The 17565-nt window shown below is 48.2% G+C and overlaps 1 protein-coding gene across 1 annotated transcript in view; it reads left to right on the forward strand.

Annotated features, from left to right (window-relative positions):
* LOC138488500 (cyclic nucleotide-binding domain-containing protein 2-like) overlaps nt 1-17565 on the forward strand; it is an 808593-nt gene that overhangs the window by 650416 nt on the left and 140612 nt on the right. Inside the window, exon 10 of the mRNA XM_069615519.1 lies at nt 1251-1452. Coding sequence (XP_069471620.1) covers nt 1251-1452 — 202 coding nt within the window. The remainder of the gene's footprint in view (nt 1-1250; nt 1453-17565) is intronic.

Raw genomic sequence — 17565 nt, forward strand, 5'->3', positions numbered from 1 at the left:
AAGACATCTCATCGATACCAGACCCAACTCAAAGTGGAGGGCAGCAATAGATACACAGTCGGACAAACCAAGGGCCTCTTCCATACTCTCGCTTCCACCTTCTCCCAATCTAGTGATGTAGTAATTTGGCCAATCTCCATACCATGCAATAGCGCTGGAATAGCTTTCATTTTGTAAATATCAATCAGCTGTCTGATAGAGAATCTACAGAATTTCAAATGAATTGTTTTAATTTGTGCTAACAGTTAACCGGCCTTAGTTATTACACAAGCAAAAGATTGGCGTTTATTTGGGGAAGCATCCAGGTGAAAGCCCAAATAATTGATACTTAGTGTTGGGTCCAAGGACTAATTTCCCATTTGCCATGAGAATCCCATCTGTTTCTTACTGTTTTTACAGAATCAGATTCATTTGTCTTTATCTCATTAATAAGTAGTTTGGTTTATTTGCAAGCATTGCCTCAAAGAATCTATAAGCGGTTGTAAGCCTTTCTGGGTCTTATCAAGTAGAATGACTTTGTCAGCGTAAATTAAGTACGGCACAGGCAATTTGGAGATTTGTGGTGGGGCTAAACTAACCTGCTGTAGATGATTGTCCAAGTCCTAAAGGTACAGAATGAACAGGCTTGGAGCTAATACACATCCTTGTCTCCGACCTCTGAATGTTTGGAATTTTTCAGTTAAAGCTCCAAGCCTGTCCAATCGAACCTGTAACTAACTTGTCTCATGCAGGTATACCAGAATCAATAGCAAATACGGAGATAATTGCCTCTCTCTAAGCTTTGTCCACAATAATGAATGATTGACAGAACCAAACACTTGGGAATAATCAATCACTACCAAATATACCGGCGTAGCATCAGTATCCCATGTTTTTTCCTGCAAGCATCTGATTATGTCAAATGAAAATGTATAGGTGTGAATTGGCACCTTTATATTATGCCTCAGAGAGTTCAGATTGTTTTGTATTGGGCTCTTGTAGGGTTTTCTGTGTCTGTTTGCTTTCGTGACTGTATTTTATATTGTTGGGGTTGATGTTTTGGCATGTTTTGCACTTCTTTCATTATGTAATATTGACTTTGTACCTTGTAAAGGTCACATTGAGTGATGGTTCAGCTATGCTAAGTAATACAATAGATAGGCGAATATCATTACACTTCATGAGTATGTTTAGGTTTGCTGATGCCCCTATAGAATGTATACTGAGATTACAGAATAGGCGGGCATAAGGTCTGTTTTCTGTTTTCACAGAACCCGTTGCCAAGAAAAGATTTGAGAAGATACCTGTGAAATCGCATTACATGTTGGATCCAATTTATGAGAGAGCTCCTCTTCACCAAAAACCTGACCGACTGCACATTAAAAATACAGAGGAGAGCCAAAAGGTCTTACCCCTGATAAGCACAGAAGTCACCCATTGGCAACGTGAGAAGCCGAGACGACCAAGTAGCAGGTAGGCTTAAAGTAATGGGTATCTATTGTGGAGGTGTTGCACTGGAAGCCAACTATCTGTTTACAGCAGATGTCCAGGAGCTTCCGTAAGGGAATTTAAGTTGTTCTGCTGGGCGTGGATGTCCTTATGTTAATGTTAATGTTAAAGGACATTTGTACCGCGTGCTATCACCACCGCAGTGGTCCCCTGGCGCTCTGGCGGCTCTGAAAGAGGAAGAGAGGGGAGTAAGTGGGAGGAATATGGAAAAGTCCAAGAGAGCAGTGATGTGCTGTTGGCGGCCTCAGCCCGGTGGTTCCGTTGGCTGGGCCTGGGGTGTTTGCAGCTGGTAGTTGTCGTGTACTGTTGTGCGAGTCAAAGTGTGTTTTTGTTTTGTTGTTGCCATGTAGCAAAGTTTGTTCGGTTTGTTGTGCTGTAGGTTTGTGGTTGTGTTTGGTTTGGATTTGAGAGATGTATGCAGTAGCGGAAATTGTTAGTACAAATTGATTAGTTGGCATTTCTATCCCCCTTTGAGGCGGAGAGATTCTGCTTCTGTAGTCTCCCCAAAGGGTTTCGGGAGCACCCCAGCGCCTCTGTCTTGATCTGGGTCTGTCGGGCCTTGAAGGTCCCTTACAGAAAAATGGCCCCCTCCTCCTCGTCCCCCTCGCAGCCCTACCTGCCTTCCCTTTCCACTCATACGGCAAGTGCGCCTATTAATGTCCGTAGCTGAGTTATTGTGATGTTTGATAATATCCCGACAGTTTCACAGCTCTAAGTTACCTGGTGGGAGCTAAGGGACGAGTGAGGGTTTTAGCTCTAAGTTACCTGGTGGGAGCTAAGGGAACAAGTGGGGTTGTTGACTCAGTCTCCATGGGTGCCTGAGTTCCACTCTATACTCGGCGTCACTCGTCCGGGTGCTCTGGGAGCTACCCTGTCGTGTCTGGGAGTTGACCATGTCCACTCTCATTTAGTCATCCCTATTCCTTTCTATTTCAGTTTTCAGTTTGAGTCAGTGGTGTTGAAGAGCCAGGTTTTTAGTAATTTCCTAAATTGTAGGTGTTCTTTGGTGTTTCTTATTTCTTTTGGGATGTTGTTCCAGGTTTTTGCGGCTAAGTGGTAAAATTAGGTGCCTCCCTGTTTTTTCTTGAGGTATGGTTTAGGTTCCAGGCGGATGTCGTTGCTTGACCTGAGGGGTCTTGTTGGCTTGTAGATTGTTATTTTCTTTTGTAGGAATTCTGCTCCTTGTCCTTATGTGTGGTCGTACTGTCTATTTATTGTGGAGGTTTTTGTTTTTTGTGGAAACAATTGAAAAGACACATAGGATCTTGCAGAGAGATACTTTCATTAGGTTAACACCATAATTTCGTCTGATAGCTTTCAAATTCATAGGTCCTTGCCAAAGCTGACAATATTCTATTTCTGCATGAGCCATGGATGTGCGTGTGCTATGGAGAGATCAAAGCCACAGCTATGATATGAAATGATGCAGCATCTGCAGCCATGTTTAGGGAGGTTGCTCGGTGAGGAAGCCAATTGGTTGACACACACACAGGAGTCCATAAGGCAATGTGAGTGTTACGTCTGGCTCTGTCCAGGACGCAGTTATGCTCACTTCCCAGTTCAGTGTCATTCTTGAAGGCAGTGCAAGCCATCTAAGAACCGGAAGAAGAGTTGTGTGTGCACTAGGTGCTGGATCAGGCTTTATTATGTGATATGGAAAAGACCCATAAGAGGCAGTGGTTATATCACGTGGGTAGGACGCATAGAATTGCGCAGGTCTTGAATGGACCTGTCGAATGTAAAGCCCAGCCCTCCAAGGCTGGATGTACCCTTAGAAAGTGCATTGTTAATGTAACCGACTAAATGATTCATACTGACTTTTATGTATAAAGCTCATTATGTAAAACCATAACAAATACTGAGGTGTCTGTGCTTGGAGGCCACATTTTTAGGATGGGGATAGTAATCTAGGTTCTCTGTACAGTTCTGCACAGCTGCATGGAAATAAACCTTTATACCTAACTTTGCTGCCGGATTTCCTATTAGATTATTTAGTGATGAGCTCCCCATTACTACAATTTGGTGCTGCCATATCTCGAATTCATCATGCCCAGCGGTAACAGAAGTAACAACCTACTTCCCCTCAAAATCCTCTATGTGCACCCGGATAGAAAAGAGGCTTAATTGAAACCCCGGAAGGGTCATGCGAAGAAGGGCTGTCAATGAAGGTTGGTGTTTATCCTTAGACTGCGTGAATGCATCTATGATTTAAGATAAGGTAACATGGTAGACAGAGAATGGGTAAAATAAAGTAAAGGGAGAGGATTAATCAGGACTTGGGCTGCATTTATAAAATAGAACAATGCTGGGATGAACGCTAATCTTGTAGGGAAAATGTAAGGGGGTTGATGCAGGGTGAGCCATCGGGGGAAAGGGAACAGAGGGCGAGCACCAATAGCATTGTCAGGTGAAATTAAAAGGGATTTTATCTCATGATAATGGATCATAACAGAGACACAGATTCTGAGAATAAATGCTAGCAAAAAGATAATAATGAAAACATAAGCCAAAAAAACCGAAAATATTTATAAAAGGAGTAAGAGCCGATGTAAGGCACTGAGTGCCCCAGATCCGGGACTGTCTGTATGTGCCTCAATTATCACCCAGAGCCATGTACATATTTTTTTAAGTGGAACTCCACAACCGGGGGATAGTCAAAAGACAATTTCCAGTAGATTAAACATTTCACTTTTAATAATGTCATCTAATTCTTCTAAGACATGCTTTGCGGGACAGTGGTCAACACAGAAAAGCAAAAGAATGGGAGGTTTTTTAAGTACTTTGCAGAGGCATAAAATAATCATTGGGAAACAATAATAAGGAGCTTGAAAAGCACAAATGTAAAACTGAAAAATAAACTTTAAGTATAGGAAATGGCAAGAGTGAGGGGAGAAGTCCAATTCATCGGCTCTTTTTACAAAATTATATCCACAATGGGTAGAGACAAATGAGGGTGGGGACAACAAGGATGTGCATGAAGAAGATATTGCCAATACATTAGAAAGTGTAGAGCTAAGCTGGGAGACCTCAGTAAGCTCAAGCAGAGTGCATGCAATCCCAGAGTTCCCAGTGAATGCAACCCCAGAATGCAGAGGGAACAAGAGTGCAAACCCAAGCTCAAGCCTGGGAAGGGTGTGCAGCAAGTGTGTCCTCCATAATCCCATCAATTTCTGTGCAGGTCAATTTACAGTGAAGGAACTGCGCTACTTCAATCCCACACTGCTACAGTGACCAGGTGTTGGTGTTGACAGAGCTGGTAGCCTAGTAACAATTCATGCCCATGGACTCCTTGGGTTTTGAGGAATTTGTATAAAGAGTTTCTTAATGTTATATATGTGCATGAGAAATTTACTGAAGAGTTTAGGACTGTTGTTGCTGACGCTATAATCTGTCTGGGGTGATATGAATCTGCTCATGAGAGTGAGCACACCAGGAATTGACTCAAGATAGTGGCTGACCTACTAAGTTTATGGAGCATGGTGTTGAATTGGTTAAGGCTAGAGATTCATTAACACGTAAGACTGCCATAGTCTGCACATGTAAGACTGACCGGGCCAACACCAATAACTGTAGGCAAAAGTACTCTTACGGTCTGTCCCCTTTCCTCCATAGTCTTTGGAGGCCAGGCCCTGCCACTCAGTTGCTCCGCCCACCTCCAGTTGTCACGCCTTCCAAGCCTCTACTTAAGGACTGTAGGCCAGCTCCAGGCAGATAGCATTGAGTAGGCTACTGTACACGTGACCAGGCCCTGCCACTCAGTTGCTCTTCCCACCTCCAGTTTTTGCGCCTTCTAAAACTCTACTTAAAGACTGTAGGCCAGCTCCAGGCAGACAGCATTGAGTAGGCTGCTGGTCATGTGACCAGGCCCTGCTACTCAGTAGCTCTGCCCACCTCCAGTTTTCACGCCTTCCAAGCCTCTACCTAAGGACTGTAGGCCAGTTCCAGGCAGACAGCATTGAGAAGGCTGCTGGTCACAAGACCAGCCCTGCCACTCAGTTGCATCGCCAACCACCTATTTAATCAATCCTTCTTAGACGTCATCATCGCCGGCATTCTCAGCAAAGGACGTGCAAAGACAAGGACTGCACCTGTTTGCACCTGTTTGGGCCTGATAGGACCAAGAGCCTGACGCAATATCCCGCATTTCACCTACAAGCGAATCTCTACTACTGCTACTCACCAAAAGACATCACCATGTGTCTACTCCCTCCACAGCCCGTCCACACTCTCACTAGGGTTCGAATGGCCAAGTGCCCTGGGCAACCCCAGCAAGCTACTCTAGTGAACCTCATCAATACTGTCCTTGCCCCCATCCAACACCCACGGACCACATGCACACGCCCTCTCATGTTGATCAGTGCTTGCTCAGCAGACACTCACACTGCAGAGATCGCTGACCTCATCTCGTATAACAACTTTGATGCCCTGTTCATCACTGAAACATGGTTTACCCCATCCTCCCCACATGTTTTCAACATCTACATACCCCAAGGCTGGTGCATCCAAAATTCCCACTGGCTAGGAAGGGCAGGAGGGGGAGTGGCAATCATCCACGGGAGCGATTGCCCATGCTCCATCACCACCTCTCCCAGAACAAGCTCATTTGAATCATTCGCCTGTCGGTTCCATCTATCAGACAAGGAATCCATCATTGTTCCCCTCATCTACAGACCACCTCACAGGAGTGACTCATTGCAGACATCTCCAAATTACTCTCCTCTGCCAAATGAGCAAATTCAAATGATGTATTTCTCAATGGTTTTATCGTCCCAGATTTACAGGCTGACAGCCACACTTGAAGCATGCTTTTCACACGCACTGACCACTTCCATGGACCTTAAACAAATTGCGCTCTCTCCCACGCACAACAAAGATAACACCCTAGACTTAGGGCCTCATCACGAGTTTGGCGGTAAACCTTAAATGCGGCAGTAGCGCTATTACCGCTGCATTTGATGGTCTGCCAAATCATAGCCTTGGTGGATTTCCCCCCAGCACTGAGCTGGGGGCAAATCCGCTGCAATTTTGCTGATTTTCAGCACTATTACCGCAGGCGGGAAAACCGCCGGCGGTAATAGCGTGAAAATTCCCCATTGGGCCCAATGGGGAATGGGGAATTCCCGAATGGGCCCTATGGGAAATGGGAACTTTGCGTGCCACCAAACCCGCGATCCAGTGCTAATAGCGCCGGGGGGTTTGGCGGTAGGGCTAATAGCCCCAGCGGTAATGCCACCGGGGTTAGTGCCCAACTCATGATGAGGCCCTTAGTCTTCACATCATGCCCCTGCCTCAACTTTGCAGACCCTATCCCACTTGACTGGTCTGACCACGCCGCCATCCCCACTCAACTACGGCTTACAAAGGTCAGGCTAAACGTCCCCTCACTTAATGCTGATCATTCAAATTTGGCCTGGGCAATGAGCTAGAAACAAACCTTACAGACTTCCCCACCACAGGGAATGCCTCGGGCCTCCTTGAATTATTCAGCAACTCTGCTATGAATCTGGTGGACACTCATGCCGCCCCTAAAAACCATCCGCCCCATGGTACACCCCTGAGCTAGCCTCCAGCAAACGTGCAATCAGATCCCTAGAGAAACGGTGGCGCAAAAAACCATAACTCAAGAGACTTCACCAACCTCAAATCTCTGCGTGCAAACCCGTAGGATTCTGATTACAGAGGCCAAAGCTGCTTACTACAGCACCATTGTGGCAGCCTCTAACAGGAGAAGAACCCTCTTTAAAGTAATAAAACATTGTACCAAATCCTCACCCCACCCCCATGTACCAGCATCTCAGGAAAAATGCGACAGAGTCAACACATTTTTATTGAGAAAATAGACAAAATCGAAGAGACCATCGAATCAACCTTTCACAGCATTAATATCCCTTGCACCCCGCACACACACTGCCCCTCTAGACCGAATTCTCTCCTCTCCTTCCTCCGGATCTCCTAAAAATGATTGCCTCCCTCACACCTACTTCTTAATCTCGTCCTCCATCATTAAACAATTGAAGGTCCCGGCGTTCAATGCGCTTCTCAGCATCATCAATGCCTCCCTCACAGAAGGATCAGTCCCGGACACCCTCAAGACTGGTCTCGTATTTGAAAAAAGCAACCATAGATCCAGACGGCCTGGCCAACTGCCGGCCCATTACGAACCTCCGGTTTATTGCCAAAATCTTGGTAAAAGTTTTTTGCTACACAACTACTCGCCAGAATCTAACAACTCCACCTCCTAAATGACTATCGTTCAGGTTTCCACCCAAAGTGTAGCATCGAGACAGCCACCATCCTGGTTGTGGATGATTTATTTATTTATTTTATTTATTTATTTACTTACTTATTGTGTGTTGAAGTACGCAGGTATTAGGGTGCAGCAATGAGACAAAAGACAAACAAGAAAGATAAACGGGACACATGAAATTGTGATGGATCAGGCCCTGCTGTAACCATGTTATTTGTTATACAGCAAGGTCTTCAAAGCCCTATGGAAGGCCAGGCTGTTTTCTTCCAGTCTAATCGCCAGCGGGAGGGCGTTCCACAGCTTTGCGGCTCTTACAGGGAAGGACTTGCCCAAACCGTTAGAACGTCTGAAGCTTAAGCAATTTATCTGTCCCAGATTTCCAGAGCGCAGAGATCTACTTGGTGGGAGACAAGTGACTTCAGGTAGGTTGGAGCTGTTCCAAAAAGACATCAATGTACCATAGTATTTGATTTAAAGACGATGCAATCCTTCACCGTCAGCCAGTGTAGGTCTCTCCTGTCGGATGAAATCTGCTCACCTCTTGGTTTTTTCTTGAAGATTCGCACTGCACAAACAAGCACTCGCACTGAGATTCAAATGTACGTGACACAGTCTTGGGGTAAACTGTTTCACAATCAAGGTTATAGTCTAGGAGTCACACTGAACAAACAAACACTTGCAAGGCTCTATACCGAACTAAGTGCAGTAATAATGGATGAAGCGTGCTAACTCCCTAGCAATGCAACAAACGTAACAGGCTAATTATCAAGCTCAAAATTCGGTCCTAACTGTAGGTAAAGGACGACGCTAAAGATATACCAGTAAAGACTGGCTTGGGACTGGTGTACCGGTGCTGGTGCGCCTGGTCTTCCAATAAAAGTGCTAGGGTTGATGGGAAACATAGTTTCCCCGCTCTGTAGCGCGTTTCTGAACTGTATAGTTTTCGGTTTAGAATACTTTCACACAAAATGTACAAAATAAGCCAAACACTCACACTCTGGGTGGACTTTAACATCAGTATTATAAAACAACATAGATATGGGGTCTTTAACATGATTATTTGTACACACCATTTCTGTGAGGACCTGAAATCAGTATCATGACAGACAATCTCCATTGGGACTTCAACATCGTCAACATCAAACACCATTTTAATGGGCACTGTAACATCTTCATCATCAGACCAATCATAGAGAGGAGATGTGTTTCGGTGGACAAGATGGTGACTGTGAAAAAATGAAACCTGTATTCAAATCTCTGCTTCTCCACTTGACCATAGAGTGTGATCGTGAGCCATTCACCTAATCTTTCTGTGCCCCAGTTATTTCTTTTCTGACAGATTTGGAGTGTTTTAAAATATGGTCCCATGCCGGATTTAGTACATTTTAAGTGAATTTCTTATGGAAAATACAACACCATTACAATCTATTGTGTATACCTATGGTGCTCATATATAGAAGTGGAATTGTGTAATTTACAAAGATGTCTATGAAACAAATATTTAGCTATTTGCATAGGGATACATTCAATTCCAAATAAGAATAATGAAGTAAGTCCTCACAAGGATGGTAACACGCATTCAGGTCCCCACAGAGATGGTACCGTACACGCGATAAAAAATTTGCATTTTTGCATATTTGAAGCTGGACCCTTCATTATCAAATTGTTTAAAATATATTTCTGCTGTTAGTATATTTTTAAAACATTGGGAAAGGTTAGACCCTACAAGTCTGGTTTCCACACATAGTCACCACAAGGTAGGTAAAACGTGTATGTGTGTGTGTGTGTGGGGCCCTGGGAGACTGGGGATCACTAGAGTTTTTTGACACATCCTTTATTGGCTTTGCATGTTTTACTGGTATTTTCGGGCAAAGACAAGTTTATGTGTGTCATTACCTGGTTAGACTGGCACTATCGTACAGCCAGTCTAGCCATTGCTTACTGTGGCATAACATTTATTTCTCAGCATCTTTGATAAAGCAAGCATGATAAGTATTATTATCTCACTAGACTGACGTTTTGGTGTAGCAGACTGTATGTTTATTACAGCATGACATTTTATTAACTGAGCATCTATGAGGAAGCAAGGATGATAAGTGTTCTTATGGGTTTAGATTGGCTTACATTGTAACCAGTTTGGACATGTTTTCTAATTGTGACATGTCACTTTTAATGGCCAAACCAACAGGAGGATTTTCTTACATAGGAATACTGGCACATATTGGCAGAGCCAGCTTTGTGTCTAGTTCCAGTAATGATATTATAAAAATACATCTCAAAGTGAACTTAAGTATGTTCTTATATGGGAATACTAGCATATGCTGGTGGAGCCAGCATGGAAATGTATGGGCACAGCCAGCATGAAAATGTTTTTTTATACTTGCATATATTGCATGGACTGGCATGACAATGCATTGGGAAATGCGCTTGTGCACTTCTTTTGACTTGCATCTATTGTACTTTTTTTCATGACTTACCCTACATCCTACAAACCCGATTGCAAACTGTCTGGCGTTTTATCAAACTTTTCACAGAAAGTGTGCTGCGTAATTCACCATTTTTTTTTTTTTAATTTCACTTTTATTGTTTTTTTTTTTTGAAAATCAATTTTATTAAGTTTCCTTGGTGCATAACGAGGTTACATTCTTGCATTGCATTTATTAATGTGAGTTAACATAAAGAGAAAACCAGACGAAACACACCCCATGCCCCCCCCCCTCCCTCTCCCTCCCCCCACCCCCCTTCAGTTCGCGCTTACATAGCCTTGATAAACACTTGCACAACGGGCTCTCTTAATGATGGAGGCGTCAATACAATATGCGTGTGGCACGCCAAAGTCATATGGGCCAAACGAGTTCAGTTCTCAGCCGGGTCCTTGGCCCATGGTCCCACATCCGTGGGGAGGAGGGGAATCCCTCAGCTCAGTCTTCAGGACCTAGACCACTCGGCCGTACTTATCAAAGAAGGGGAGCCAAATTTCCTCGATACTGGACTTAGACTCATCAAGCAGGTGTGTGAGGAACTCCATGTCGTAGATGGCCCTTACTTTGGTCACCCAGGTTTTTTCCCCTGGCATTCTCGGGTGTTTCCATTTCTGCGCTAGACAGCATCTAGCTGCTACCAGCATCACCTGGAGCATGTGATCATGAGTGTTACCCCGGTCCTCTTCGTTACTAATCCCGAAGAGGAAGAGCCACGGGCAGGATACTCGTTCTATCCCATCTACCCCTTTGATCCAGGTCCGCACCTTGTCCCAGTATTTCTGGACCACTGGGCATCCCCACCACATGTGGATATAGTCACCTCTCTCTGTCCTACATTTCCAACAGTGTGGGTCATATCCTGGACGCATTTTGGCTATTCTTTGCGGGGGGTAGTGCCATCTATGTAATATCTTGAGGGCCTGATGGCGATATTGGAGGGAGGATGTGGATCGATTGGCCCGTCTACACATCTCTGTCCATCTCTCGTCATCAATTTCCTCGCCCAGGTCCCTACCCCATTGTATGCGTGCTGGTGGCGGGTCTCGGGGGATGGAGAACAGAAAGAGCTTGTATAGGCGGGAGATTATCCCCTTGGAGCCCCTTGCGGTCAGAAGGAGTTTTTCAAAGTCTGTGAGTTCCCTCCTGAGGGTATCACCCCAAGATGGTTCCGTGAGGGCACCCTTAAGCTGAAGATATCGGAACGGGGAAAGCGTGCCTATTCCCAGGGCTTCCTCAAGGTCCTTCAAGGGGAGGAAGGAGCCCCCCACCCACAACTGGCCGGTCCTACTAAGGCCCGCCTCGAACCATGTCTGGTAGGCTGCTGGTTCCGCTATTTTGGCCAGGAAAGGAGGGGCCCAGATGCAGCTCAAGGGGGAGGGCCATGTCGTGAGCCATCTATAGTAACCTCCCTCTCTCCACAGGGACCACAGTACTCTTAGAATCGGGTGGTTCAAGACTGATCTGGGGATCGTTCTCCTTGGGACCCAGAGCCATTCCTCTAGTGTGACGGGCGCCAGGGGCCTATTGTCCATGGCTACCCACTGTTTTTTCGGTCCCGGTGAGAAGTGATCGACCAGGATCCTCAACTGGGAAGCCCTATAATACGTCTCGAGATCAGGGTAGCCCACCCCTCCATCTTCCTTGGTCCTAGTCAGAACCTCATATGAAATCCTGTGTTTTTTGCCCTGCCAGAGGAATCTAAGGAGGATGCGTTTTGTCTCGTCAAAAAAGGCCTTGGGGACTTGGACCGGGAGCATTTGAAAGAGAAACAGAAATTTTGGGAGGATAACCATTTTTATAAGGTTAAGGCGTGCCATCCATGAGAGACCCGTTCCCGCCCACCTTTCTATGTCTCTCCTGATTGCTGACCAGAGGGGGGGGAAGTTGGCCCCATACAGGTCCTCAAGGTTACGTGTGATTTGGACTCCCAAGTAACGGAACCCCTCATCGCTCCGCTTGAAGGGGAGACCCTCCACAAAGGTCACCTCCGTGTCTGGCAGGTTCCCACCCATGAATGCGACCGATTTGTCCAAATTAACCTTATACCCCGATAGTTCTCCATATCTTGCGAGGCCCTGCAGAACCCGAGGGATTGTTTGGGACGGTCTGGTGACATAGAGCAGGGCGTCATCCGCAAAGAGGCAGATCTTGCAGTGCATATCCCCCATCTGTACACCACTGATGTCCGCATCATTGCGGATCGAGATTGCCCACGGTTCCATCACCAATGCGTAGATTAACGGAGACAGGGGGCATCCCTGCCTCGTGCCACGTTCAAGGGGGAATTCCCTAGACTCAATCCCGTTAGCCACCACTCTGGCCGAGGGGGAGGAGTAGAGCGCGGATATCCATCCCAACCACCTTGGACCCATCCCCACTGACAAGAGAACCTCCCTCATGAAAGCCCAGCTGACCCTGTCAAAGGCCTTCTCCGCGTCAAGAGCCAGTAGGAGAGCGCCTTCATTCCTGGCCTCGGTCGTGGCCAATACATGGAGGGTCTTCCTTAAATTATCGGAACCCTGTCTATTGAGGACGAATCCCGCCTGATCAGGATGTATCAGGCGTGGGAGGGAGTTTTCCAATCTGGAGGCCAGGATCCTAGCAAAGATCTTGGCATCTAAGTTGAGAAGTGAAATGGGTCTGTAAGACCCACAAGCTGCCCGGTCTTTACCAGGTTTAGGTATGACGGTGATGAGGGCCTGTAGGAAAGTCGGGGGGATCGTGTCGTTGCCTCTAATTTGGTTGAACAATTTGGTCAGGGGCTTCACTAAGGTGGACTGGGTCTGTTTATAGAAATCCGCTGTGTAGCCGTCAAGGCCAGGAGCCTTTCCGGCCTTCAGTCTCTTGATGGCTCCCTCCACCTCCTCTTCTGAAATTTCCCCCTCGAGGGCCTCCAAGTCCTGGTCGGTCAGTTTGGGGAGGGGGTGTTCTGCCAGGTAGGAGGCAATGTCCTCCCGAGATTCGCCCGCTTGCCTAGAATAGAGTTTGCTGTAGTACTCAGCAAAGCATTCCGTCACTTCATGCCGGTTCCCATGAACCCTGCCCTCTTCGTCGGTCAACCGGGTAATCCCTCTCTCCACTCTACACCCCCTCGACCTCTGAGCCAGCAGAGTGCCTACCCTGTCGCCCTGTTCGTAGTATCTCTGTTTGGTATATCGCATCCTCTTAACCACCTCCCCTATGAGAACCGTATGGAGCTCCTGTCTTTTGCCCTGCATCTCGTCCAATAGTGCCCTCCGGTCCACTCCCGGGACTCCCAGTCTGGCCCGCAAGATCTGCAGCTCCCCTCGGAGTCTGCTCTCGATCAGGCCCCTCTCTCTTTTACGCCTCGAGCCCTCCGCTATGAGGAGGCCTCTGAAGGTGGCCTTCCCCGCTTCCCATACCATGGACATGTCCGTCTCCCCCGTGTCATTTGTCTCGAAGTAGGCCAGCATTTCCTGCTTCATGAACTCACGGAATACTGGATCCCTAAGGAGCGTGTCGTTGCACCGCCATCGAGCCGATCTCGGGGCGATGGGCAGGGACCAGTTAGCTATAAGTAGTTCATGGTCCGACCACGTTATGGTCTCGACTTTTGGTTGGGTCATCGCCCCATCTCCCTCCTCTGAGGCCAACAGAAGGTCAATTCTGGTGTAGGTGCAGTGCGGGGGAGAAAAGAATGTGTAACCACCCTGGGCCGGGTACGCCTTGCGCCAAACATCTACCCAGTAGTGATCCTTCAAGAGGTTCTGCAAGGCCAGGTTATCCCTCGTGATCCCCTTGGGTACCCCACCTCTGGCGGACCACCAGTCCAGTTGGGGGTCGGCTATGAGATTAAAATCACCCCCGAGAATCATGGCCCCCTCGGCCCATTCATCCATGACACCAAAGATCCGTGTGAGGAACTCCACCTGGCCCGTGTTGGGCGCGTATACGGTGGCGAGAGTAACTCGCTGCCCCTCGCAAAGCCCCTTGACACCCAGAAATCGACCCCCAAACCCCCTCTTGGTTTCCACCCCCGTTAATTGGAGAGCCCTTCCCAGGAGAATGCCCACCCCCTCCTTCTTCGAGGTCGGGTGTGAAGCCCAATAGTTGCTACCGATGTCTTTCCCCTTGATTCTGGATTCCCTCCCGCGCTTATAATGTGTTTCCTGTAGAAATAGGACCGTCAGGTGTTGTTTTCGGAACATGTTGCCCGTGAGGGATCTTTTATTTTGAGAGTTTAGACCCTTGACATTTAACGTGCCCACCTTCCCTTCAATCGTTGTCATCATACCGTGTGCGTATTCTGAACCCCTCGTGGTGATTGAATTTTAGTGCCCCTTGCCAAGCGTATTCTTGCGGTCTGAACTGAATTTCCCCCTGAGTCCCCCAAACTACCCCGTTATCCCCCCCATCCCCTCCCCCCTTGCAACTGACCCCCCTCCCCGTGTCTTCCCTCCCCCCTCCCCACCCTTGTACCTTGAGGCGTCCGTCCACTCTCCCCAACATGTGTTGGGGCCGGTCAACGAACCACCAAGGACTCCAACCCCAGCCCCGGGGTTTTCGTGTGTCTGGAGAGTCCCAGATCGCAAGTCCGATTCAGGTCGGCCCCTGCAGGCCTTCGGTGCACTTAACCGAGACAAAAACCAGAGACCCCGCCCGGGCCCTCAACCCACAACCAGAAACCCAAACGCGGGGCAACACAAATAAACAGTTAACTTTTTAACATAATGGTCTGCCGACCCAAGGTCCGGTGGGCCAAACGCGACACCGCCGCGGTGTCCGTTCAAGGCAGTTCGTGGGCCCGGGGCCTCCTGCGTCCGTACCCTGAATCGTCTCTCACCTCATGATTTTCTCTCCTTCCAATCGAACGTCATTTTCATGAGTCAGTGTGATTTTCCGGGTTCATCGACGGGTGTCTGGTTTTCCGAAACTTTCGGGCCCCCTTGACCTTAGATTTCCCACTGTGATTTCCTGGGCCGTCGGGACCCCTAGGGGGGTCCCGTGGTCCTCCCTCCTGGGCGCCCGAATGGCCCGCCTGGTCGTTCACCAGATCGTCCGTGGCTCTTCGTATGTCCTCCTCCGACACCAGGTGGTGTTTCTCACCTAGCCACTCAAACTCCAAATAGAAGGGGTGACCCCACCGATATCGGACTCCTTTTCCCTGCAACCATCTTGTGAGTGTGCCGCATTTCCTCCTCATTGACAGGGTTAGGGCCGAGAGGTCTTGGAAGATGGATACCTTTGAATCACCGTACTGTATGGTGCCAAGATGTCTCGCCTTTTCCAGGATTCTGATCTTGTCCCTGTAGTAGTGCAGCCGAACCAGAACCGAGCGTGGGCCTCTGCCTCCCCCCCCCGCTCGGTGCACCCTGTCGAAGTTGGTCGCCCCCACGTCTTCCGTTCCCAGGGCGATCCTCACGATATCGTGCACTTTGCCTTCAAGTCCTTGTACGGATTCGCCCTCAGATTCCATCAGGCCAAAGATTCGAAGGTTGTTCCTCCTCTCCCTATTTTCCATGTCGTCAACCTTGAACCGAAGCTCTTCCTCGCGCCTTTCCATGTCTCGGAGTCTCATGTCCATTTGGGTTTCGAGGAGTGTCGCCGAAAGTTGGTTATTCTCGACGCCCTCCACGCGGTCTTCTAGGGTGGCGACCTTGATGGTGAGGTCGGCCAGTTTGGCCCCCATGTCTGTCCTCATACCTCGTATCTCCTCCAGAATCGTTTGGATGTTGTTCTGGATAGCCCCCAGATCCGGGGGTGGGACGGTGGGGCTACCGGCGGCCATGGTCCTTTCTTTGGGAACAAACTGATATTTCAGCAAGTTCTCTCTCCAGTTCATGAGGGGTTCGTGTCGGCCAGTTTACGACGGACGCCGCCTTTCTCCGGGTCAGGCCGGGCCTCGGGCACCAGAGGCGCCGGGCGTGCGTTCCCTGTGTGGGTGGACGGTTTTCTTCAAGTCGGAGGATGCCCAGGGGAGGAAGCGCCGCGGGCTCACCCTCTCGGGCCTATTCGTGGGCGGCGCGGCTCGTGCTGTCTCCTGCGCCACTCCGCGCCAGGTCGTGGGGGAGGGGCAGCCGATATCGCCTTGGTCCGTGTAACTCCGCACAGGAGCGTCGGATCGGAACCAAAGTTGGACCCAGGTGGGGGCCACAGGCTTCCACGTCTTTTGGGGGGGGGTCGCGTAGTATATGGGACCCTCGTTTCGCCGATAAATCGTGATTCACCCGGGGCTGGGTGCGGAGCTCGACGTTCAGGCGTCCATCCTGCCCGCGCCCCCTGGTGGCCTCCTTTTATTGTTTTTTGAAAGCTTAGCAATCACATAAATGCAGCTTACATCTCTTGTTTACTAAGAAAGCGAGCATGTAAGTAGAGTTACAGTCTCTTACTTCGCATAACAAGAAAACCCAACCTTTGTTTCTGATTATATCCCACCCCCCAACTCCCGCCCCCCGCATATGATATCAGACCTGGAACTAAAGAGAGCGTTAAACAAAACCATTAAACCGCCATTTTAGTCATGGCATTGGGCATAGAAGTCATGCATTGATTCAGCTGACGAGCACTCGAGTCATTTCAGGCATTAAACCATAATAGCCTTAGGTAAAGCGTAATTCAGACACATTTCACGAAGCATATGCGGAGCGAAACTCCGACCAGGTGTTCTCTACATTAGTACGGTCCCCCTGCAATGCTGCAGTCAAGCATTCCATTCTGTAGATGCTCAATGCGACCGCTAGCCATTCACTCTTGCTGGGGAGCGTGGGCCTTTTCCATGTCATGGTAAGGCATGCTCGAGCAGCCATCAGTAGGCCCTGCACCATTTTGCACACCACCACTATCTTATCCCCAGTTTCAGTTAAGGAAAAGAAAACGAGCAGTGGGTGCTTCTCTCTGTCCTCTCCGTCAAGGTCCCTGATCCAGCTAAGGACTTCTGACCAGTAGATTTGGACCTGTGCGCATCCCCACCACCACCACATATGCCAATAATCGGCCTGCCTCCCACATCCCCTCCAACAATTCGGGCTTACTCCCTGGTACATTTTGGCCAGCCGGGCAGGGTCGTATTGCCACCTGTATAGCAGTTTGGTAGCATGTAATTTGTATTGACACGATAGTGATGATTTCGCCGTTCGTCTGCACATTTGTAACCATAGCTTTGGGGAGATTTGTCTGCCCATATCTAGCTCCCATTTGCCCTTGAGCATCAAGGAGGGTTTAATATCAATTTCAATGAGTGCGAGGTACATAGCACTGATCAGACCTTTGGAGCTTGTGCATAAATCAAGGATCTTCTCAAACGGTGTGAGGTCTCTCTGTAACTGTTGTTTCCATATTGATCAAGTCATTACCCCCTTGAGTCTAAGATACAGGAAGACCAAGAGG

The sequence above is a fragment of the Ambystoma mexicanum genome, chromosome 9 (genome assembly GCF_040938575.1).
Source record: "Ambystoma mexicanum isolate Mex_15411 chromosome 9, UKY_AmexF1_1, whole genome shotgun sequence".
In the NCBI taxonomy this organism is placed as follows: Eukaryota; Metazoa; Chordata; class Amphibia; order Caudata; family Ambystomatidae; genus Ambystoma; species Ambystoma mexicanum.